This window comes from Ochotona curzoniae, unplaced genomic scaffold, assembly GCF_017591425.1.
Source record: "Ochotona curzoniae isolate NIBS_2020 unplaced genomic scaffold, NIBS_Ocur_1.0 contig_3332, whole genome shotgun sequence".
Classification (NCBI taxonomy): Eukaryota; Metazoa; Chordata; class Mammalia; order Lagomorpha; family Ochotonidae; genus Ochotona; species Ochotona curzoniae.
Genome location: NW_024465816.1, coordinates 2,572,517 through 2,595,996, shown reverse-complemented (window position 1 = coordinate 2,595,996; position 23,480 = coordinate 2,572,517). Strand labels below are relative to the sequence as shown.

At 46.6% G+C, this 23,480-nt stretch overlaps 1 protein-coding gene across 3 annotated transcripts; it reads left to right on the top strand.

The window, feature by feature from the left end:
• The first annotated feature begins 3,287 nt into the window (after positions 1-3,287).
• Positions 3,288-22,652, top strand: MEDAG (mesenteric estrogen dependent adipogenesis). 3 transcript variants are annotated; one of them, XM_040979900.1, is made up of 6 exons: positions 3,288-3,711; positions 14,255-14,364; positions 17,761-17,873; positions 18,754-19,039; positions 21,405-21,543; positions 22,617-22,652. In XM_040979900.1, exons 1-5 carry the CDS (start codon positions 3,428-3,430, stop codon positions 21,527-21,529), a joined length of 918 nt encoding a protein of 305 aa, XP_040835834.1. In that variant the 5' UTR covers positions 3,288-3,427; the 3' UTR covers positions 21,530-21,543; positions 22,617-22,652. The 3 variants fall into 3 exon arrangements, with proteins under 3 accessions (XP_040835834.1, XP_040835833.1, XP_040835835.1); XM_040979899.1 differs by lacking the exon at positions 22,617-22,652 and having other exon boundaries at positions 21,405-22,605; XM_040979901.1 differs by lacking the exons at positions 3,288-3,711; positions 22,617-22,652 and adding an exon at positions 12,217-12,278 and having other exon boundaries at positions 21,405-22,605.
• Positions 22,653-23,480: the final 828 nt, after the last annotated feature.

Below are 23,480 nucleotides of genomic sequence, written 5' to 3'. Positions count from 1 at the left end.
GTCTAACGGGGGCTAGGATGGGGCTCTGTAGTGACCTTACTAATTGGAGAAGCAATTTGATTAGCTACCATCAGTGTATCAGAGATGTGTTGTTTAAAAACCATAGCTATAAATCAGTAACATGTGTGTACATGGAATCAGAAGACAACGACCCCTACCTTTCTGTGATTTGAGGACAGGACCAAACCTCTATTCATTCGTCTGTGTATCCCCCAGCATAGCCTTGGCCCTGGCACATAACACTTACTCAATAAACATGTGCTGCAGGATATTAAAGGCCTGGGTTCAAATTCCTATTCATTGCCTGGAGAATCCTATGCACATCTCTGGATTCCAGCCCTGTCTCTCTTTCAGCTCTTAGTCCTTAGCTCCATCTTCTCTTCCCAACTTGACCCATCAGGCAGCTGCCTCCTGGACATTGCCTGTCTCTCCACAGCTCAGAGTCACGCATTTTCACCTTGATTCACTATCTTCTCTTCCCAAACTTGCTCTTTTCTCCTCCAACCCCTAGCTTCACTCAGGTCATTCCCGTCTGGGTGACCAAGTGACAAACCCAAAGCTTCTTGACACTCCTGCATTGGTGAAACTTCACTGTCACTAGCTCACTAATGTCTGTATTTGCATCTCAGCTCCTACAGCTGCTGTTAGTTCAGATCCTCACTGACTCTTACCTGGGTCAGTAAATTAACCTCTGAATTAATCTTCTGCCTGCCATCTTCCTGTTGCCAAACATTTGACATGATCTTAACCAAATACAGATATCTTACTGCTAGTGCTTTGCTTTCTTACAAAGAATCCAATTTCTTATATAACCCTGGGGGCTTGGCACAATCTGACTACAACTTCCCTTTCTGGTCTCACCCTAAACAAACGTAGTCTGCTCTTCCCATAGGCTAGAAAATCCCTGGCATCTTATCGATGGTGCTCTCAACCAGGAGGAGTTCCAGCTCCAACATGAAGTTTCAGCTCCAACATGACCCGTGAGAACCTTTGTGGAACTTCCAGGGCATGAACCTTGTTCCCACAGCATTTCATCCACACATCTAGTGTAACAATTACCTCTATAGGATCTTGCTATTTGAATACCACGATGATGATGATGATGATGAATGACTGCAGGGCTAAAGACCATGCTTGGCACATGGCAGTTCCTGTGCAAATGCCTGGGCGATAGCAAACACCTGCTTAGGGTGTGATCGGCCTGACATGTGGTTCGACATCTCTCCCCTTTGAAAACAGTCCCATTCTCTGTTTCCTGCACAAACCGGACCCATCCCCTGGGCGCTGATCCTCAAACTTCACTCTGCAGAAGAGTTTCTGCATATTTGTTTTACAGTCAGAGTATTGCTTCCTTGCACAGGATCGATTCAGCAGTGACTAGTGCATCATGCTTGGAGCTTGGGGAATTAGAGCTACTGAGAAAGGCCTGGACAGGGGAAAAGGCCTGTCCAGGGAGAGCATGTGTGGATGCCTAGGATCAGGGAAGAGAACAGAACTCTTCTCTATCCTGAGACTTTTTGTGTGTGTGTGTTGGAAAGTCAGATTTACAAAGAGAAGGAAAGACAGAAAGAAAGATCTTCTGTCCATTGGTTCATTCCCCAAGTAGCTGCAACAGCCAGAGCTGAGCTGATTTGAAGGCAGGAGGCCAGAAGCCAGGTCTCCCACTAGGCTGCATGGTACCAAGGCCTTGGACATCCTCCATTACCCTACTAGGCTGCAAGCAAAGAGCTACCATCCTGGGATTTAAATGAGATACGGCAGAAGGATCCTTCATTTGATTTCACTAAACCTGTACAATGGACCACATTGCCTGGGGACTCATAGAGACAAATTCAAGGTAATTCAGGTCTACTCCACTTTCAAAATCTAGCAGCTAGACGCTCTTCCCACATCATATGACTTTATCTGTCCATAGAGCTTTTCATGCAGTTGCAATTGCCTGCCTCTCTCTATTAGACGGTAAGTTAGGCAAAGGCAGGAATTGCATTTCTTTTCCTTTTCTCCTCATTGAATTTATTTGAAAGGCAGAGAGAGAGAGAGAGGAGATTTTTCACCTGCTGGTTCACGCCCCACCATGCCCACAGAAGCTAAGTCTACACCAGGCAATGATGAGAGCCTGGCACTCCATGTGGGTCTCCACAGGTGGGTGGCAGGGGCCCATGTACTTGAGCCATGCCCTGCTGGCTCCCAGGGTGCACATTAGCAGGGAGCTGGAATTGGGAGCTGAGCTAGGACTCCAACACAGGCATTGGGATATGGGAGGAGAGGAGGGCTTCAGATCTCAAATAGTGTCACAACTTACACCAAGCACCTGCTCCCAAGGGCTTTTGTGTCTTCGCCCCAGTCTCCTCAGAGGTTAGTTTATTGTCTGTCTCCCATAAGATGGTTCAGAAATTCTTGCTTCATCGATTGGAATGAAACAGTCCTCCATTTACCCCCTGGTTCTGGGAGTTCTGGGTTCATTGGCAGGGCAGGGTAGAACAAGGCAGGGCAGGCATGACTAGCTCTTTTCTATGCCAGCTTCTATGCCACACTCTGGCGTGCAGGTGCTGCAGAAGCAGGGAATCCACGGAGAACCCCTGCAGACTGTTGAGAAAAGCGAGAAGGAGAGGTGTTCGTAGGAGGGAGCGCCCCAGGGTGAGGAAGACTGGGAGGACCGAAGCTCAGGGCCCTATTTGCATGAAACATTACAAGAAAACTGAGGGTGAAATTCCGTGGTTGGCCTTTAGACTCCGACTTGGGCGGGGTTTGGCGGGGGGGGGGGGTTGGGAGGGGGAGTGCAGGACAGGGGTGGCTGTGACGGAGGGGAATCCAGCTCCAATGCTGTCCCCTGCACTCTTGGGCAACAGGTGCAGTGAAAGTGTGGTGGTCTCCCTCCAAGCGGAGATGCCGTGTCAGGGGCGGGTGCTGGGCGCCCTTTGCTGCCCACCGGGGTCAGTCCTTCTCATCCCATGGGAAGAGCCTCCCGCAACTCCTCTGTCACCCGGCTCCAGCAGTGTTTGCAGAGCAGGGTGGGGTCCCGTTGAGTGTGCAGTAACCAGCAGGGATGAGTAAGGCTTGGCCAGGAGCAGATGCAGCCAAGCAGGAGCGCGCCAAGTTCGGAGGCGCCGCTCAACCGGCCCGGAGCATTTGAGGTCGCACCCGTGAACTGGGAGACGCCCCAAGGGCGGATAAAACCCGCAGAGCTGCGCTGGGATTGCTTTTTGCGCTTGGTGCCTGCAACGCTCCTGACCCAGGGCGGCAGCTCGGTGGGCCGTCGGGGCGGGCAGGTGGGCACCAACAGCAGCTTCTACGCCCCAGCCTGGGGTTACGCGGACCACCCTAAGTGCCGGGTCGAACGCTGGCAGAGTGCCCGGCCCTTCTCGGGGACAGTCAGCTGCAGGCGGGCTAGGGCTAGTGGGGTCACGCCAGACAGGCGGTCAGAAGTATGGCTGCAGCGGCGACAGCATGCGAACCGGTGACCAGGCCAAGCCTGACGTCCATCTCGTCGGGGGAACTGCGCAGTCTGTGGACGTGCGACTGCGAGCTGGCCCTGCTACCTCTGGAGCAGCTGCTGCGCCTGCAACCCGGAGCCTTCCAGCTACGCAGCGACCAACTCACCGTGCCGGGACCCGAGGAGCCCGCAGCCACGCGCGGGGGCTTCAACGTCTTTGGCGATGGCTTCGTGCGCCACGACGGGCAGCTCTACCGCCTCAGCAGTTACGTCAAGAGGTGAGTGGCCTCTCCCCGCGCCCTAGTCTGCCACTTGCTCCCAGGAGACCCTCTGCTTGCCACACGATCATCCCCTAGATTTCTCTCATTGCTGAAATCAAGGCCTGCATGCTCACTCTGCCCTTGGCACTGCCGTGCTGCAGCTGCCTTTGAATCAGCTCAGAAGAGCTTCTGCAGGGCGCGTGGGAGCGGACAGGGTCCCGAGGGCCCTGCGCACTCACAGGGCCTCCACCCGAAGCGTGTAACCCGTGGGCGCTTTTTCCATCCTGGTTCCCTAAGTGGATGAGATGAGCTCAAGTCTGGATCACGCCCTTTAGGGAGTGTTTGCAGCTCCTCGGAGAGACTCACACCCTTGGCTTTAAGATTTGGGTCGTATGGGGCAGAGGTAGGCCAAAGAGGGAGTGTGCACAGTTGTGAAGTAGCTATCGTCCTCTGGCAAGGGAAACTTCTTGTGGGGTGGGCAGCGTTTTCTATCTTTGAGCCTGGTGTGCAGGCTCTGTACCCTTGGGAGCAGCGAGGAGCTTTTGGCAATTACCCAGTCAATAGAAGAGCAAGCATCCCTTTCCCAGGGGACGTCCTGAGGCAGGGGAGGGGTACTTTCATACCGAGGTGTGCATTCCTAAAGGATGACAGGGAGGGAACCCTCCACAAAGAGGCAGGGAGGACAGTGTGTGGCTGTGAAGGCAGTGAGAGGTGTTGCCTTCATCAGGCTGGAGATTGACAGTGCAAGAACTGCGAGTTCAGACTCAGTTCTGCCCAAGGTGGCCAGCTGACTTTGTCCTTGTGGAAGCTCAGGACTCATGCCCTCAACATGTTGTTCAGAGCAGTGATTTTTCTTATTTTCTTCCTTCTTTCTTTCTTCCCTCCCTCCCTCCCTCCCTCCCTCCCTTCCTCCCTTCCTCCCTCCTTTCCTTCCTCCCTCCCTCCTTTGCTTCCTTCCTTCCTTCCTTCCTTCCACTCCCTTCCTCCTTCCCTCCCTTTGATCCTCTCTCTCTCCCCCAATCCCTCCCCTTCCCTCTCTTCCATCGTTCCTTTCTCCTTCTTTTTCCATTTTCTTGTTATTAACAAGCTCTGGCCAATTTTATTGAAGCAAATTTTGCCTGACTTACTTATCGTTCATCTGTTCTGTTCCGCTTTATACACATCTCAGGATCACCCAGATCAGTAACTGGCAAGTGCACACCCTGAAATACTTGCTACCTGCTGTACCCAGTTCACCTGTGGGATGCCAGCCGCAGCTGGCCTTGACTGTCATCTTCAGAGATGGCCTGTCCATCAGCTAGCACTTTCTGCCTGTCACCATGGGTTGGAACCCAGGTTTGATGGACTCATGCAACCATTTCATCTTTGTAGCCACCGCATTCTTGCCTTTGGAGTGGGACACTTTAAATCAAGCACAGACACCAACATGGCCAGGGATCGAGAAAGACATTTTTCAAGCATCAGGATCCCAGAACTTTTGAAACTCGTAGGTAGAACTTCCATAAACTTTAAAAAGTTTACAGAAATGTGTATTATGAAAATGTGTATATCAATATAAAAGTTTTTGTACCAAAATATACTGATGTGTTTTGAACATTCTGAGTGAGAAAAGTGGCAAGCAAAGGAATTCCTAGCCCTGAGTTAACTTTCCAAATGCTTGCAACTGCCCTAGGCTAATGGCTGAATCCAGGAGTCAGGAACTCCAACTAGGTCTTCTATGTGTGGCAAGAACCCAACCACTTGAGCTGTCACCACTGCCTTCCAGGATATTCATGAATAGGAAGTTGGAGTCAGGACTGGAACCAAGCATTTGGATATGGGATGCAGTTATGCCAGCTGGTGGTACCACTGCCTGGCCAAATGTCTGCCCCAAGCTGATCTTTTAATTCCATTTGTTTATCAAATTCTGGAGTCTTCTCCTGTATACCTGATGTTGTCAAGCACTCAGGCAGTTTGTGGGATTCCCCAGTCAGGTTAAGAATCCTTGCTCTGTTCATTCATGTGGATTTTTAAATTCAGTGTGTGTTTTGGGTATGGAGTAGGATTACTTTTCAGGGCCTCAACACCATATGCTGCTGCCTTCAAAAGGCCCTTTCCCAGGGAATCCTGAGAGACCGAAGAGCCATTGCCCTTGATGGTCAGGTGATCACTACTCAGAGAGCTAGCGGGTGATTCCAGTGGCTCTGTTTGGGTTCTCGTTTGGATCCTTGAACAGTATTCCAAAGTTCTACCTTCTAAATAAAACGAAGCAGCCCGTGAGTGATGAGATAATGTAGTGGCATCCGCCATGGGATTTGAAGCTCCTTCAAGAGCTGATTTTAAAAATATTTGTCCTACTTTAAAAGATTTACAGTAAGAGCTTTGCTGCCATTTTTCTCTCTCAAGCTCACGATTTTTATCCGCCTTACAAACAAAATCTCTTCAGGACATTAGGTGTCTGTCATCACTGCTCAAGAACTTTATTAATCATTCCATTTTTAAATGCTCTGGTCACCATTAATTATCACAAACACAGCCCATGTCTTTTTTTTTTTTTTCTATAATGTGACTTCTTAGTGAAATGCAATGGCACATGTTTCACAAAGAGAGCCTTTTGTGGCTTCTTTCACTGGTCTCATCGCATGAGAGAGGCTGCCTGGTGATGAATCTAAGAACAACAGTAATAGCAACGGTGGCTTCTAATAGTGACATGAGTGCTGGGAAGGGTGCAAAGCTTTTCACAGATACCATCTGCCAGAAACCAAGTCAGACCCCTTACTCTTTTCCTGTTTTTACAGATAGAAAAGTTGGGACTTGAGGGGAGGATTATTTAGTAATTCACCCAGATGTGCTGCTGGTGAACCATATAACTCTGAGGGCTTCTAAACAGCCCCGCTGGCTTTCACTAACCTGCCGACCCTGAAACTATTCTGATACACTCTAGACAGCAGCAGCTTTCTTGCAAACTTCCAGAATCTACAAAGAAATGACTAGAAATCTACAAGCCACTGAACATTTTGTATAAAGTCAGCCTAAAAGGGGTGGTGAGACTGTGGCTCGAAGGAAGTTGCTGGAAGCAGACATGTGTCTGCACCTGCTGTTGGGTAGATGGGGACAGTCATACCCCACCTTGATGGAGGAAATGTAATATAGAAAAAGTGTGGATGACCATGGGTGTCAGGTTCAGCTCTTTACCACCTAACTCATTTAGGGAAGTGTGGCTCGGTTTCCTTAGATGCAAAACGGCAATAATAATAATAGAAATCTTCCAGGGATATATGATTCAGAATTGAAATCTGTAAAGACTTTACAAACAGTGATTGGCACTTAATTGACTGCTTGACGGATGCTAGCTCTCATAGATGGCATTATGATTAAGTAGCCGACAAGCCAAATGCCAAATACGTTATTTAATCTGTTAACCACAGTATGATTTTGTCAGCCAGATTTTACAAGTGAGGAAGATGAATTTCAGCAAGGCCACAAAATACTTTCCGGGGTAACAGACACAGACCTGATACTCAGAGCTGATCGCTGGCCATGGGCCACCCTGCTGTTTCCCTGGTTTCCTGCCTTGGGAACCTTGCCTGGACTCTGGCCTACTTCCTTCTCTACATTCACCTGAGCCCCAGGAAATGCCTGCCTGTCTGCATAGAGACAGCTACCTACAGTCCTCCAGAATTGGATGAGCGAAGGGTCCTCCTGGGGTTCCCCTTGCCTTATTGTTGACTATTCCTTGCTGGTGGCTTGCCTTGATACAGTAGTCACTCTTGTAGCACCTGCCTCACCCCAAGAAGTGGCTCTAACTCCAGGTTCCTCTCTGCTTGCTCTGCTTTATTGAAATGATGAATACAGAAACAAAATAATATGTTCAAACAAAAAAAAATCATAAGTAAAATGAAGAGTAAGTTTCAGCCTGGCTATTAAGGCTTTTATATCCTACATGAGAGTTTCTGGGTTTGTTCCTGCAGCTGCTAACTCCAGCTTCCTGCTGGTGCAGATACTGGGAGGTAATTGGATTCCTGATATACATGTGGGAAGCCTGGATTTCATTCCCTGCTGCTAGCTCTGGCTCTGGGGATAGAGGCTCTCTCTCTCTATATATATATATAGATAGATATAGATATAGATATAGATATAGATATAGATATAGATATAGATATATACTTTCTCTGCCTCCAAAATCAAGTATTTAAATTACTATTTCCATGACTAGGGCATAACCCTATGAAGCTTGGGCATATGAATACCAAAACAAAGCAAAGCAAAAAGCCACCATGTGCTTCTCTGGTGTTTGATTTTCCAGTTTGTCTGTTAAAGGCAGCAGAGTGTGCCCAAAGCAGTTTCTGAAACTTTAAGTGTGCACGAGTCTCCTTGGATTTCTCTGAAATGTAGAGCCTGACCGAGAGAAACTTGGAAGGGGTTGGTGTTCTGCCAGCGGCCAGCTCCCAGACAAAGCCCATGCTACTGCCAGCATACATCATTTTGTATTGAAATGGTCAGTCTTCTTGTCTGTTCTCCATTTGGGGGTCTGGATGTCATGGAAGCACAATAATATTTCCTTTCTCATTTGGTGTCTCTGGGGCCAGCACATGGTAGGTGCTTCGTAACTGTTTATGATGTGTGTGCAAGCAGGTCCTTCTCTGCCCCATCCCAATGTTCCTCACACCACACATCAGGAGTGGACTGGGTATTCTTAATTCAAGTCATAGACTAGAGTGCCGAGTCTGAAACTTCAGCTTAAACTCTCTCTCGAGATGGGCAGAAGGAGGAGGAGCAGAGACATGGGGAGCACAGCAGGGATGTTGTGTTGAGTAGAATGTCCCTGCCGCCTTTACTCAGTGTCCCTGCCGAAGTCATGAGTGCTGTGCACCGAGTCTGGACCTCCCACACAAAGCCTACGGCAACGTGTTCTTAGTTTCTCCTCTCTTCTGTATTTTGTCAACTTGTTTTACCTTCATCTTAAACTATAGTAAAATGCACATTACAGAAAGTTGAGTGCCTTAACCTTGTTCGAGTGCTCAGGTTGGCGGCTCCATCAGTCACACTGTTGTGTCATCACCACCATCACCCGTCTTCCAAGCTCTTTCCTCTCCCAAAATGAGTCTGTCCCCTTTCAACACCCACTTCCCATTTCCCTTCCTGTCAGCTTCTAATGTCTGTTTTTATGAGTTTGATTATACCAGATATGTCATTTAAATGGATTTCAGCAATACTCATCTTTTTGTGGTTGGCCAGTCTCATTCAGCATATCTATATGATATCATGTGTCTGCATTTCTTTCCTGTTGGTGGCTGATTAATATTCCACTGTGCTTACGGATTGTGTTTTGTTTATATGTTCATCTGTCAGTAAACGTTTGGTGGTTTCCACATTTCGCTGTTGCAAAGAATTGCTCTAAATATATTCAGTTATGTGTCCTGAGGCCCTGTTTTCACATCAATAGCTCAAAAACTTTATTTTTAAATTTTAATTTAAATAATACTTCTATATATTATATATTTACAGGGTATTATGTGACATTTGGATAAATTTTTATTTATAATTTTTAAAGATTTATTTATTTTTATTGTAAAGCCAAATATACAGAGAGGAGGAGAGACAGAGAGGAAGATCTTGTGTCCGACAGTTCACTCCCCAAGTGGCCACAATGGCCAGAGCTGAGCTGATCCAAAGCCAGGAGCCTGGAGCTTCTTCCAGGTCTCCCATGTGGGTGCAGGGTCCCAAGGCCGTCCTTGACTGCTTTCCCAGGCCACAGGCAGGGAGCTGAATGGAAAGTGAGGCCACCGGGGTTAAAACTGACATCCATATGGGATCCCAGAGCATTCAAGGCAATGACTTTAACCACTAGGCTGTTCCGCTGGGGCCTATCTATAAATTTTTTAACATTGTTATTTATTTTGGAAGGAAAGAGATAATGCGATCAATGGTTGGTTCACTCCCCAAATACCCAAAATGGGATTGGGCCAGGCCTAAGCCAGAAGCCACAAACTCAATCCAGCCTCCCAGTGAGCGTCAAGGACCCAGCCATCAGAGCTACCCTTGGTGCACGTTAGCAGGAAATGGGAAGAGGAGTGGAGCAGGATCTGGATGCAGTTCTAAGCATCCTAACCTGTGTCTTAACCACCAGACCAAGCACCCAAATATTTTTATCTGTTCATTTCACTTATTTGAAAGAGACACAGTGAAAGAGCTTCCATCTTCTGGGCTGGTTTACTCCTCAAATTATGAACCAAGCCACAGCCAGAGGCCTGGAACTCAGCAGGTCTCCCAGGTGGGTGACAGGGACCCAAATACTTGAGCCATTACCTGACTGCCTCCTAGGTTTTGCATCAGAACAAAGGCGATCCAGAAGTAGAGTTGGAACAATTTAAACACACACATGCACACACACACACATGCACACACACACATGCACACACACACACACACACACACACACACACACACTCCTTAAGTGAAAACCATGGATTTGAATTTCTTCTTGTCTTTGAGCAATAAATGTCTAGCGCCAAGGGAAATTTGCAGCAGCTTTCTGGATCATTCTAGAGATAATGAGAAACTTGTAGGAAGTTCTAGGGAATGGGGGCATCTTGGAGGACAGGGATCTCTCAGCCATTCCTGAGTTGCTAGAGGTAACAGCACCCATCCCTAGATGCTGCTTTTACTGGGCTGTGCCCTGAAGCCATCCAACCTGAAACAAGGGAGAAACTGGAGCGAGAAAGGAGAGCCTCGTATTCATTTGGCTTTCAGACATTCTCACTGCTTCATTCCCTGCGAGCTGAAACCAGCCCATCCCTGACTGGGAGTCGAGGCTTAGGGAGCCTCACCCCATGAGCCAGCTCAGTGGTCAACACTAGATACTCGTAATGATTATTGAGCCTCTACTGGGCCCAAGGGCGTGTGTCCACCTTACACCAGAAGGACACACTGTCATGCCTCTTACCAATGAAAGCACAGGCCAGGACAGGTCAGACTCCCATTTTGAAACAGTGTGTCCCCCACGACCTTGTCCTGCCTTTCTGTCTTGGCAGGGAAGCCAGCTGGGCTTAGCAGGTCTCAACGTAGCAGCGTTTGGGAGCCAAGGTGAAAGCAATGAAGACATGGGAGTGGATAAGGGTTGTCATCTGTCCGAAACTGCTTTTCACCCTGAATGATGACTCCAGCACAGAGGCAGTATTTGCCTTAGTCACTCGGAAATATTCGTGATCGAAGATCAAATAACTAGTTCCTAATGTAGTCTAAGGCTTATCTTAAAATGAAGCTAATGATCAAGTATCTATGTGATTTCACAACTAAATCCTCTCATCATTCTGTGTTGTAATGACTTATGCATCCAAGCGTTATAATGGTGAGTTTGAATGGTCACATTTACTTTATTTCACTAGTTTGAGTAGTCACACCATAACCAGGAAGCTAAAACCACAGGGATGAGTGAGGCACAGCTAAACTCACCTTCTTTTCTGCAGTTCAGTTATCTCTAGCGTAAGGTATTCATGGCAAACTGAGGTGAGAAAATACTAATTGGAAAGTGCCAGCAGTAAGTCTTTCATGGGTTGTAAATTGCACACCATCTTAAGCAGCATATTGAGACCTGTCTCACCCACGCCTCCAGCACAAGGGCGCCTGAGTTATGTCATTGTCTCCAGCGTACATTGCCAGCCTGGTGGTGACCAGATAACCTTCATAGTTATCCAGTCAACATAGTTATAGTGCTTATGTCTGGACTTCAAGACTCTGAGCTTCTAGGCTTCTACTGGGCGTGTTTGAGAGCATCACCAGAGGATAAGAGGGGATGGTTGTGTTTCTCATGTGTGGCCTGGTTAGAGAGAGGAGTTTATCAAGCAGTGATCCTGCCAGTATCTCTTGCCTGTGAATGCTGGCAGCAGAGCTGGGGGGTAAGACGTGTTTCACACAGCTGTGGTGCCATGATAACTGGTATGCTCTGTGATGAGGCTTCAGCCTGTTACAGCCCTTCAAGTGCTTCTGAGTCATCAAAAGCAGATTAAATTATGTCACACAGTCTTGTTATTCAGGTAATTTTATTACAGTCAGGCTTTCAGATGTAATGCGTGGATGGGTTATACATTCAGCTCAGGCGGCCTCCTTTTCTGAGCTGCCCAGCATTCAGAAACTTATTCTACAGAATCCTGAAGAGAAATAATAGCTCTCCCAACCAATGTCATTTCTAAATTGAAACTCTTGTATGTTTCCTTTGATTTGGCAGGGATTCACTGAAAGAAAATCCAAAGACGTCAAAATCAGGTGATTTTCCAATCAAACATTGATTAGTTTTGGAGGCTAAGGAAAGTGTTGCACTGTCTTTTGTATCACCACAGAAGTAATCAAAACTGCAAACTCCCAGGGTGTGCTGCGCACAAACACCGAACGATGACCCCAGGAAACATTCGTCGGACTGTGGGCTGTTGAGAGAATAGGGAAATGGCTCTGAGCAAAAGAATAAAGGTTCTTAATTGGGCTGTAACTTAACTCTATCATAAGCCTGCTTGGGGGAGAATGTGAAACCCACCTTGGGAAGAACCTCAGAAGGGATCTGATGCCCCACCACCCACATCAGGCACCTGCCCTTCTGATGTTGATGCCAGGTCAGTAGATGAATGGCAGGAGGGGACACAGGATGATGCTGGGAGCCTCCTGTCTTGCTCTCCACCCACCCCCTGCTTGCTTGGCTCTGAACCCCTCACATCCACAGAGGCACCTATGTGTGCCCCACTGGTGTCAGCACACCTTTGGGGCCTCGTGAACGTTCCTTGGTGAACGAACGAGGAAAAACAAATGCAACAGTGACTCCCTTTTCCCTTCCTTTTCTTCAGGACCTTTTGATAGTTGGTCCTTAGGACAGGATGGAAAAGTCCCTCCCAGCTGACAAGCGCACCACCTTCCATCTTCCCAGGTGCCCCCACCTCACTGTTTTTTCTTGCCTACTCCTGTTGAGGGTGTGGGCAGGGCAGGACTGAGGAAGAGCCACACAGAATCCGAGCGATTGGGATCTTTTTCCAGTCCATTCCTTGTTTTGTCCTTTCTCCATCCCCTTCTCTTCTCACCCATAACCCTGAGCACCAGCACTTGCACCCCCCTTTCCTTCTCAGGAACACTCCTGCTCTATGAGCCCTGGCCCTGCTTCAGACCCAGCCCCTAAAACCCCACCAGTGCAAATGTCTTACAAGGTGAAGAGTGCTTAAAAGCTTGGTGAAAGAGAAAGCAGGAAGCATTTTAGAATCTCCACCAGGGGTCGGATTTAAAAGCTCTCAAAATCAGATCTGACAATCCCAGGAAAAAGATAATGACATGGGTTTCTAAGAAACCAAGCTGGGGGACAGGGAGTGGATGCTGTGTTTTTCAACCTCAGAGTAGATATTCTCCCTCCTGCTCTTGACCCACATGGGGGTCACAGTCTTGTATGCTGGCCCTTCTGCAGGGGTTGAGGGAAACAGGCATTGGGGAGAGACCCCCGAAGTCTGTGTGACCACGGCCCCCTGTGCCCCCTGCAGCAGCTGCTTGCTAGCTAAGACTGTGATTGTCAAGGACAATCATCCAGAAAGAAATGCTTGGAGCTGTCTCTGCTTGCAGCTGGATGTAAGACACACACACACACACACACACACACACACACACACACACACACACACACGCACTGCAGCATAGCAAAGGCAGCCCAGGCTGCCAGCTCAGCCTGTGCATTTCCTGTGCTTGGATATTCACAGCCACAACAGCAGGGACCAGCTCTGCTGTATAGTAAAGAGTGAGGCAGACACATCGTCCTTCACCCCGTTGACTGAAGCCAGGGGCCAGCCTATGGCTGCACCATGTGTGAGCTTCCGTATATGGAAAATCAACGTTCTGCAAGAAAAAGAATTTGCATTTGGATATTTTTATTAACAATGTGAAGATATAGAAAGGCTACTTGGACTGTTTGTAGGGCAGAGAGAGAAAGCTTGCATGCTTCATGACAAAGACAAGATTCAGTTGGAATAATGAGTTGGCTAAATTTAGTCAGGATGAGGCAGAAGTCTAAATTTTTTATTACATAAACTCAGAAGCAGTGAGACGTGAATTAGTAATAGTTCATGTGTAGTGGTTGATTGTGTCATCTGTGGAGGCGACAGAATTTTTCTTGGGCTTGGAGAGGGGAAGTAGGGAGGAAATGGGAAGGAAAATTCCAGATCCACCAATCACCAGACAGTGATTCCACTACACAAGGTCTGCCCATTACAGCAAGAATGAATTTAATCCATTCTCTCACCAAAGGGACTTGGAGTTCTTATAACACCAAATTAGCTCCTAGGGCCCAGATGAAGGATAGCTAGTACACGTTGCCACTGAGAACCAAGCACTGACTCCAGGCCACCCCAAGGACCATGGCACTTCTGGGTCACACTCTCTTCCCTTAGTCTACCCGATGGATTAATGTGGTACAAATACGGTGACCCTGTAAGGACACATTTTGGGAGCGTCTTTCAAAAGGTTATGACTGTGACAGATCTGTGAGCAGCAGCACAACTATTTCCTAATGTTGGTGGGAGAGTGTGTGACATCTGCAATTGTCTCTGCTTTGTCATAGATATGTGGAACTGACCAACTACTGTGATTATAAAGACTACCGGGAAACCATATTGAGCAAACCAATGCTGTTCTTTATTAATGTGTTGACCAAAAAGGACACTTCAAAAGGTAGGTCTAGAAACATTTTTGTTTTAGGGGCTGCCTTGCTGGAAAAGGGGCATGAAAGGGGCAGGGTGGAAGGCACCTTGTGACAATGCCAGCATCCTGGAGCCTGGTGCTTGAGGCCAGCTGGAGCCTTGCACAAGCCTCTGGAAACAGCATCTACATACCCTAGAGCAGAAGTCCCCTGCCTCAGAGCTTTGTTCCCACCTACTGTGTAGGTAAGAAGTGACCCAACATTCTGAGCCTTCCAGGCCCCACCTCCCGTCTAGGCAGAGAATGGTCTGATATTCTGAGTCTTTAGAGTGATGGAATGACGAGTTGTGAGGATACAATGTGCTGTATTACACACTAAATACTTCTGAGGGGTGCTCTAATATGACTAATTGGCACAATATCCCTGTAGGAACCTTCATCCACGTGGGAATATTTTTGAGTATAAAAGTCATCATAGCTGCATGGAAATACAACCCAGGTCTCTAAGGCAGGTGGGCAGAAATGCACCCACTTGAAACCTTTGAAGTCCTGTTGCCCGGCAGGACCTGAACCCAGGCCCTATCCTGCGGGATGTGCAAATATTACTGGTGTCTTCACCAGTGGTTCAAATGTCTGCCTTCCCGTTTTATAGGTGGGGAAGCTAAGACAAAGAATTAGCATCTGTTGATGATCTTATGCTTGATGCTCTGGTGCTAGCATTTCACATTCTTCTTGCTTCTTCCAAGAAATCAGATCATCTGGTAAAGTTGACTCTTTAATATTTTCCTTCCTATACCTGCTTAGTGTGATATGTGAGGAAAATCTTAGATATAATGTTGTATGATACTGGTAGATTTCTTGAACTTGCTTCTAAATAACATTCTTAAAATGAGTCCATGATAAGAAGAAGCAATCCAGCAATTTCAGAGACTTTCTCAGACATCCACACTCATTCAGATCCTCCTTATTCCCTAATTCAAAGTCATGACACCCTAGCTGCCGAGACAGGCAGGCACAGGATGCACAGTTGCAAGCGGTGCTTGTTAGAACATCTGAGCCCTGCCTGTTCTTTGGCTTACTGATGTCCACGCAGCCAGAGCCCTCTCCAGGAGCAGGACTCCCAGCTGCAACAAGCACAGCCCCTGGGCCAACCTCTCAGGACGAATCTAAAGAATCAGAATCCCCTCCTTGTTTTCATTTGAAATGAAAATACAGGGAGGGACACAAGGAGGTATGGCTGGGTGATGTGTATGACAAGTCTTGTAGAAGGAGGTACAGAAATAAGTACTGGTTAACTAGGAGAAAAGCCATAAAAGGAAGACATTTCATGATACAGAAACCCAAGATGGTCAAAGTTTAAATTGTGATTAAGGCAACGTGTCCAGTCCTGTCACTGTTTGAAACCTGAACTTTTGCAAAAAATTTAAAAAGCGACCGTTCCCCGCACACCAGTGCTAAATCTTGTTAGAAGTTTGTCGTAATAGACACACAGAGAGATGAGGTTTGCAAAGGTGCATGCCACCACCTACTGTTGTGTAGTGCACAACCTGCTCAGGCAACACAAATTTGGGATAGGACTGCCCTGTGGTTTGGTCCTTGTGAAATGTAATTCAAGTGGTGGATGTTTCGCGGCACGGTAGGTTAAGCCACTATTTGGGATGCCTGCGTCTAATATTGGAGTGATGGTCCAAGTTCCAGCTACTCTGAATGTCTGATTCAGCTTCCAGCTAACACACTTGGGATATAGCAAATTATGGGTTCATGCCACTGATGTGCAGGATCCAGATGAAATTCCTGATTCCTGGCTTTGGCCTGCCTTTGCCATAGCTGTTGTGGGCATTTGGGGAATGTATCAGAGGATGGAACAATCTCCCTCTCTTCTTCTTTATAACCATGCCTTTCAAGTAAATAAGTAAATCTTCAAAAATATCTTCAAAAGGAGGCACTTCAAGGTATCAAATAGCTTGCTTGTTTTAACTGTTTATCCATCTTTTGTCTTAAAGATACAAAGAAATGTATACACAAAGTGCCTGCCCCCACCAAATAATTGGAAAGAAAGAAAAACATAGGTAGAAAAAGTAAGAGAAACAAGTTTAGCTCAAAATTCATTCCTTGCAAATATAAACCCTTATTGGAAAGACCACAGGTTTGGCTCTGAGATGTCTCAAGACTAGAATACAGTCCTTAGATTCCCAAACCACTCCTGGCTGGTCCAGATGGAGGGTGACACAGATCTCTATATGTCGCCTTAGTTAAGTGCTTAAGGTCATTGAGCTTGATTCTGAGGACTACAAAAATGGAAAGGTTGCTTGCTGGTGCCATTTCACATTTCCTGATGAATCAGCAACCTTCCCACTGCTTCAATTATGTGGAGTTGGACAGAAAGGCAGAAGGGATTAATAAAGCAAAATGGACAGTGACAGCAGAAACAACTGTTTGCCAGGGTAGATGCACTTTGAAACAATGGGATGCATATTTGGACTTGTGATAGGGCTAAGGGTGCGGAGGAGACACTCCTTCAAACCTGCTCATTATTAGACCCAGAGAATATTAGTTTGCTGAAGAGACTAGAAAGAGCTGCAGGGACACAGGACATGGAAATCCTGGGCAGCTTTCTCACTGGAGTCTGCTGATTTTCTGCTTTGCATGTGAAGCAATGTCACAGACCACTAACTAGTGATTCAGGCACCCAGCAAGGTGAGGGCATGAGACCAGCTGGCTGGATTCTGCACGTTCTGTCTTGTGCATGCCACAGAGGCTTTGTACTCTTCTCTGACAATCAGAGTATGGAACCTGTAATTTGTCAGGCCTGGTGATGAACCGCAACCTAGGGGAGCTGATGGCCTAGTCTGTTTCTATTTTCCTAAAGAATTATTTATTTTTTGTTGGAAAGTCAGATATACAGAGAGGAGAGACAGAGAAGAAGATCTTCCGTCCTATGATTCACTCCCCAAGTGAGCGCAACGGCCGGTACTGCGCCGATCCGAAGCCGGGAACTGGGAACCAGGAACCTCTTCCGGGTCTCCCACGTGGGTGCAGGGTCCCAAAGCATTGGGCTGTCCTCAACTGCTTTCCCAGGCCACCAGCAGGGAGCTGGATGGGAAGTGGAGCTGCCGGGATTAGAACCGGCACCCATCTGGGATCCCGGCGCATTCAAGGTGCGTTCAAGGCAAGGACTTTAGCCGCTAGGCCATGCCGCCGGGCCCTGGCCTAGTCTGCTTTTACAACAGCCCAGAGCTCCCCCACCAGTCTGGGAAATTCTTGGAAGCATTTCTAAAACACCTGCTTGGGCTTTGCAGTGAGGGTCTGAGGTCGGTCAGGTGGGAATAAAACCACCTATGAAGGTGGGAAGCGCTGGACAGATCTTTGAAGAAGCATGTTAATATCTCCGTCCACGCTTCTGTCTGAATCCCGCTTGCTGATTTCTAGAGAAGACGTACGCATTTCTGGTGAACACGAGGCACCCCAAGATTCGAAGACAGATAGAGCAGGGCATGGACATGGTCATCTCCTCAGTGATTGGAGAAAGTTACCGACTCCAGGTAAGCCGGGGCCTGTCTGAGTCCGGGGCGTCCAACCCCACGGGGAGCCTGTGTATTTACACTAGGAATCCAGTGCCTAGCGCCTTTGCCTAGCTCCGGCTGACCCCCTGCCTCACTCTGCAAACCATTTGGATTCCTGAAACCGCATATTGTACTGACCCCAACAGACGCGGGGACTTCAAAAGCTTCATGACAAACAGGATTAAAAGATAAGGCTTATTTTGGTGCCAACTAAACTGAAATACATGTAGATGAGAAGGCCTTCAAAAAGTGGGAAAAGGTTATGAAAATATGATGCATGCCTTTTGAAATTCCACCAAAATCAGCATATTCCTTCATTCAATTTTTTCACACACTTTTTGAAGTATGTTTTGGTCCCATGCATGAATACATATGATAAAGTTTAATTTGCGAATGGAGTACAGTTAAAGATTAGCAACAATAATAAAATGGGACCAGTATAATAACATAAAACAATAAAATAAAATTTATTTAAGACTTACTCCTTTTTTGGGGGGGAATGTTCCATTTCATCTTTTGGAGCCCTGGTAAATTGAAACTGTCCAAAATGAAGGCACAGATAAAGCAGGACTATTGTGTACACAGTCACTTTATTATCACGTCATATTGCTACCTATATGGTGAACTCAGTTTCTAGTACTTACTAGAAATGGGATAAAAACTGATTTTGACCACACAGTTCAGTATCTTCAGATGGCATATGAAACACAAAGATCTACTTTTTAAAAAAGGGACAAAGTTTTTTGGTTAAAGAGAAATGAGGGGCATAGCATTTTAGATACCCGGGCAGCTGTTCATCCTGACCCATCAACCTGACTTTCATCTCTACCCTGCCAATTTTGTGCTTTTCTTTTTTCAGTTTGATTTTCAGGAAGTAGTGAAGAACTTTTTCCCTCCAGGAAACAAGGTGGTTAATGGAGAAAACTTGACTTTTGCATATGAGTTCAAAGCTGATGCATTGTTCGATTTCTTCTATTGGTTTGGGCTCAGCAATTCCACTGTGAAAGTGGATGGAAGAGTCCTGAATTTGTCAAGCACCAGTCCTGAGAAGAAGGAGACGATTAAGTTATTTCTGGAAAAAATGAGTGAACCTTTAATTCGAAGGAGCAGTTTCTCTGACCGGAAATTCAGTGTCACTTCCAGAGGTATGCTGAAAATTCTCGCAAGTGTGTGAGATGTGGTTAGAGAGAGGTTAGAACGACCTAGTGGGAAGAGGGTGGTCAATTAAATGGAAAGGCAAGACATACTGATCAAAGAGAGGGCTAGGGCCCAGCGTGGTGGCCTAGTGGCTAAAGTCATTGCCTTGCATGCACTGGGATCCCATATGGGCATTGGTTCTAATCCTGGTGCTCCCACTTCCCATCCAGCTCCGTATTTGTGGCCTGGGAAAGCAGTGCAGGGGGCCCAAAGCCTTGGGACCAGCACCCACATGGGAGACCCAGAAGAGGCTTCTGGCTCCTGGCTTTGGATCAGCACAGCTCCAGCCATTGCAGACACTTAGGGAGTGAATCATCAAACAGAAGATCTTTCTTTCTCTCCTCTGCTCTGTATATCTGAATTTCCAATGAAAATAAATCTTAAAAAAAAAGAGCGATATCCCATGATGTGATGCAGAAAGCCATAAGTGTTCACTCCCAAAAGCAATATACTAGCTTCTCTGTAGGTGTTTTACAAATTTCATATTTAATTATGATTTGATATTTAATATGAGTAAAATAAGTTAATAATAATTTGAAATATCAAAGTGATCATTGATACTCATTTAAACATTATTAACAGGATTTTAATTGTGAAAGAATGCTGTTTTCTCTATGTGTGTACTCTGGGTACAAGACTGTCAGCTAGCCTGTGGGGCTCCAGATTTGTTTTTTTTTTTTTCTTTTTTTAAAGAATTATTTATTTATTTATTGGAAAGTCAGATATACAGAGAGGAGGAGAGACAGAGAAGAAGATCTTCCGTCCTATGATTCACTCCCCAAGTGAGCGCAACGGCCAATGCTATGCCAATCCGAAGCCAGGATCCAGGAACTTCTTCCGGGTCTCCCACAGGGGTGCAGGGTCCCAAAGCTTTGGGCCATCCTCGACTGCTTTCCCAGGCCACAAGCAGGGAGCTGGTTGGGAAGTGGAGCTGCTGGGATTAGAACTGGTGCCCATATGGGATCCCGGTGCGTTCAAGGTGAGGACTTTAGCCACTAGGCCACGCCGCCGGTGGGGCTCCAGATTTGTATCTTTACTATTTGGAAGGCTCCTCCAAATCCCGTAAGACCATGAGAGGAGGACTCTAGAGGTGTCACTGGGAACTGTCAACAGCCTGGGGTGGGTTCCACATGGCTCAGGTAGGAGACTTGCATCCCCTATTCTCTGGAGGCCTGTTCTCTGTCACCTGCTGGTCTGCACCTTGGATAGGACCCAGGAGGATAAGTAGAAGAAGCCAGTGTCTTCCAAGTTCAGGTGTAAAATACAGCCTTCATTGATGGCATTATCAGCAGATGCTTCTTCCACTGGTTGTAGCAACAATGCTTACTCCTGGCTACTTATTATCCTGCGAGCGATCTCTTTCTCCCTCCTTCCTGTCCTCATTTCCTCTCTGTCTTCTTTCTCTCTGTTGCTCTCTTCTCTCGCCATCTTGGCTTCTGCCCATCCCCTTCTCTCCTTCTCTCTCTAAATCTCTCCCTCTACGCTGCTTTAGCTAACTCTGTCTCATTCTCTGTGTCTCTCTGTGTCTGCTTTCCTTCAGGTTGCACTACTTGATCTGTGAGATGTTGCTGTGCTCTGCCTCACTGTAGCCACGGGGGTAACTATATGGGGGCTCTGTGGGAAAGATGAACTGCAGCTCTGTGACAACAGTATCATGGACATCTGATCCTTCCTGCAACACACTCAGCTTTTCCCGTGGGCTGCAGCAGCCCAGGAATGGTCAGCCGGACTCACCATGGCTCACCTTCTGTCCCCTAAGCTGACATCTCAGGGAAGCCAAGGAGCATGGGCTGAGGTTGAGCAGTGCTTGCTTGCAAGTTTACTCTGAGCCAGCTGTGGGGCCATTTCAGCAGTGGAACAGGCCAACAGGGTCCTTCTTGAAAGCTGTCACAGGCACTCCAGATGCCAAAGCCAAGAGACACCTGCTGCCTTAGCTAGCAGGCTGAGCCTGGCTCCCAGCCCCTTGGCATTGCACAGGGCCACAGTGATAACCCAGCTCCAGTTTCCTCAAAACCTACCCTCTGTCCTGGACATCTATTTCCCTAATTGGGCCTTGTACTTCAAGTGAGAAAGTTCCTGCTGGTCACTGTGGATGAAGTCTAACCCCTAAGAAAGTAAGCGGTAATCACATTCCACTGGTAAATGAAGGACAATGTATTTCTGTTTAGCTTCTGGAGATTTTTTGAGAAAGGCAGCATTCTCTGTTCTATTATTAAAATGATTGGACTTTATAAGTTTTAAAGACTGTTGGTTTTTTGAATTTTTGTCTTAGCAGTGCTGTTAATGACGCATGCCTTGTTTACTACATTTTAGGTTCAATAGATGACGTTTTCAACTGCAATCTGTCACCCAGATCATCCTTGACGGAGCCTCTTCTGGTAGAATTCCCATTTCCCAGCGTTCTAGAATCTGACGAGACACCCACACAGTTGATCTGATTGGACGGAACTTGGTCAGTCCAATATGCTTAGCCTGAGCCGGACTACAGGTTGAAAGGACAAGAGGAAATGGGAGGCAGACGCTTCCACCTGCTTGTAAACCCCTGTCTCCTCCACGGCTTCTACCGAGGGTGCTTCTGTTCCATTTCTCTTGATGCCTTGGCAGGCCCAATGCATCTGACTCCCTTCAAGATTATGGCTACCTGGATAAAAAGGCTTAGCCCCATGGCATAGCTGGCTAGTGGTGGCAATGATGGGGTAATACTCTCCCTTTTGAATCCTTTAATCTTCAAAGATGCAGAACAGGACTGGACGTTTTGTCCAGGACTCCACTCTCTCAGAGTTTCCCTGGCAGTCACTGTGGCTATTGTCTGACCTTTACATGCTTTCTAAGTGAGGAGTTGATTCTGCTTGGGGCATCCTTGTGTGTCCCCAATCCCAGGGAGTATAAGGCTCACTGCACTGTTGTCTTGTAAACCCTGGATGAGCACTAGGCCTGTTCCATCATTCAAGGGCAGACAAGTGTGATTTTTATCCTTCATATGTATGTACACTCAAGGCAAAGCTTGCTGGTACAGCAGCCAGGTTGCTAGGAAGGTAATTCTGCCACCCACTGCCTGAACTGTGAACTCACTCGACCTGCCACATAGGAGGAGGCCAGGTCATGTGAGACCAAGCGACAATGGGATGGAAAGCACACACACTGTCCTCTTTGTGAAAACACATGATGTGAGCTGGGTATTTTAAAGAAGCTTTTTAGCAGTCTTAACACAAGAAGCAAAATAGCATGTTCCAAGGCTACCACAGCACATTGTTATAGCAGCACATTTTTCATCTCATGACTGTAGCAGAATTCTTCAAAAGCAAAAGAATCAGTCTATCAACACACATAAACTTGCATGAATGAATCACTCTGCAAGCTTGTAACGAGGAAGAGTTATAGATCCTGAGAATGGTTTTTCTGTATTTTTACAAGTGCTCCTGTGTGACACATTTTGCTACTACTGCAGGCCCTTCCACCTATATTGGAAATGTTATATACTATGTGTGCACAATTAAAACTTTCTTTTTCTTTTCTTTTTTTTAGCATTCAACCTAGAACTGATTAAACCTGTGACCAAAGGTGTGTGTGATGTCTCCATTGCAGTTTGGAGGGGGAGGAGTATGCTAAATCAGAGGAAGAGCGGTGGTTTGCACAGTCATGTTTTCAAGAAGAGCATGTGGAAGAAAAAATATATCATGGATTTCGAGAAAGGGACTGGAAGTTGAGAGGGATCTTCTATAAAGGAGAAAGGGAATACTGCTTAATAATAGATGGGGACATACACTGGCTATTGAACTCAGTAAAAAATGAAGAGTAAAACAATAAGATTTATATAGTGCAAATAAACCTTAAATGGACATAACTATTAAGTACTTTCCAGAGGAACTATAAGTTCCATAGACAATTTTGACCAGGAAGATTTTTTTTTTGTATGTTTCTAATTTGAAAACAAGTACCAGTGATCACTGTAGGGATAGAATAAGGTCTGGAAGTTTCCTTTATCATTACAGACCCTTCCAGGGTTGGACGTTTTTAACCTGGTGGTTATAACTCTACTAAGAGTCCCATACCCAACATCATAGTACCTTGGTTTAATGTCTGGTCCCGATGCTGACCCCAGCTTCTGTAGGTGTGCATCACAGTAGTGATGGCTCAGGTAAGTGGGTCTCTGCCATCCCTGTGGGAGGCTTGCACTGAGTTCCTGGCATTGGCTAGGCCCAGTTCCAGCTGCTGCAGGTATCTGAGAAATGTACCAAAGGACAGGAATGCCTCCCTCCGCCTCTCTTCCTCATCTCTTCGTCTCTCGGATACACAAATAAACAATCTTCCTTTGCTTTGCCCTGTTTTTTGAAGTTTTTTTTTTTAATTAGAAAAGCATATTTACAAAGAGAAATAAAGACAGAGAAA

Coding starts and splice junctions, on each gene's coding strand:
- MEDAG (XM_040979900.1), top strand. CDS start 3,428: ATGGCTGCAGCGGCGACAGCATGCGAACCGGTGACCAGGCCAAGCCTG. Junction 3,712..14,254: donor CTCAGCAGTTACGTCAAGAG/GTGAGTGGCCTC, acceptor GCTTTGTCATAG/ATATGTGGAACTGACCAACT. Junction 14,365..17,760: donor CAAAAAGGACACTTCAAAAG/GTAGGTCTAGAA, acceptor GCTGATTTCTAG/AGAAGACGTACGCATTTCTG.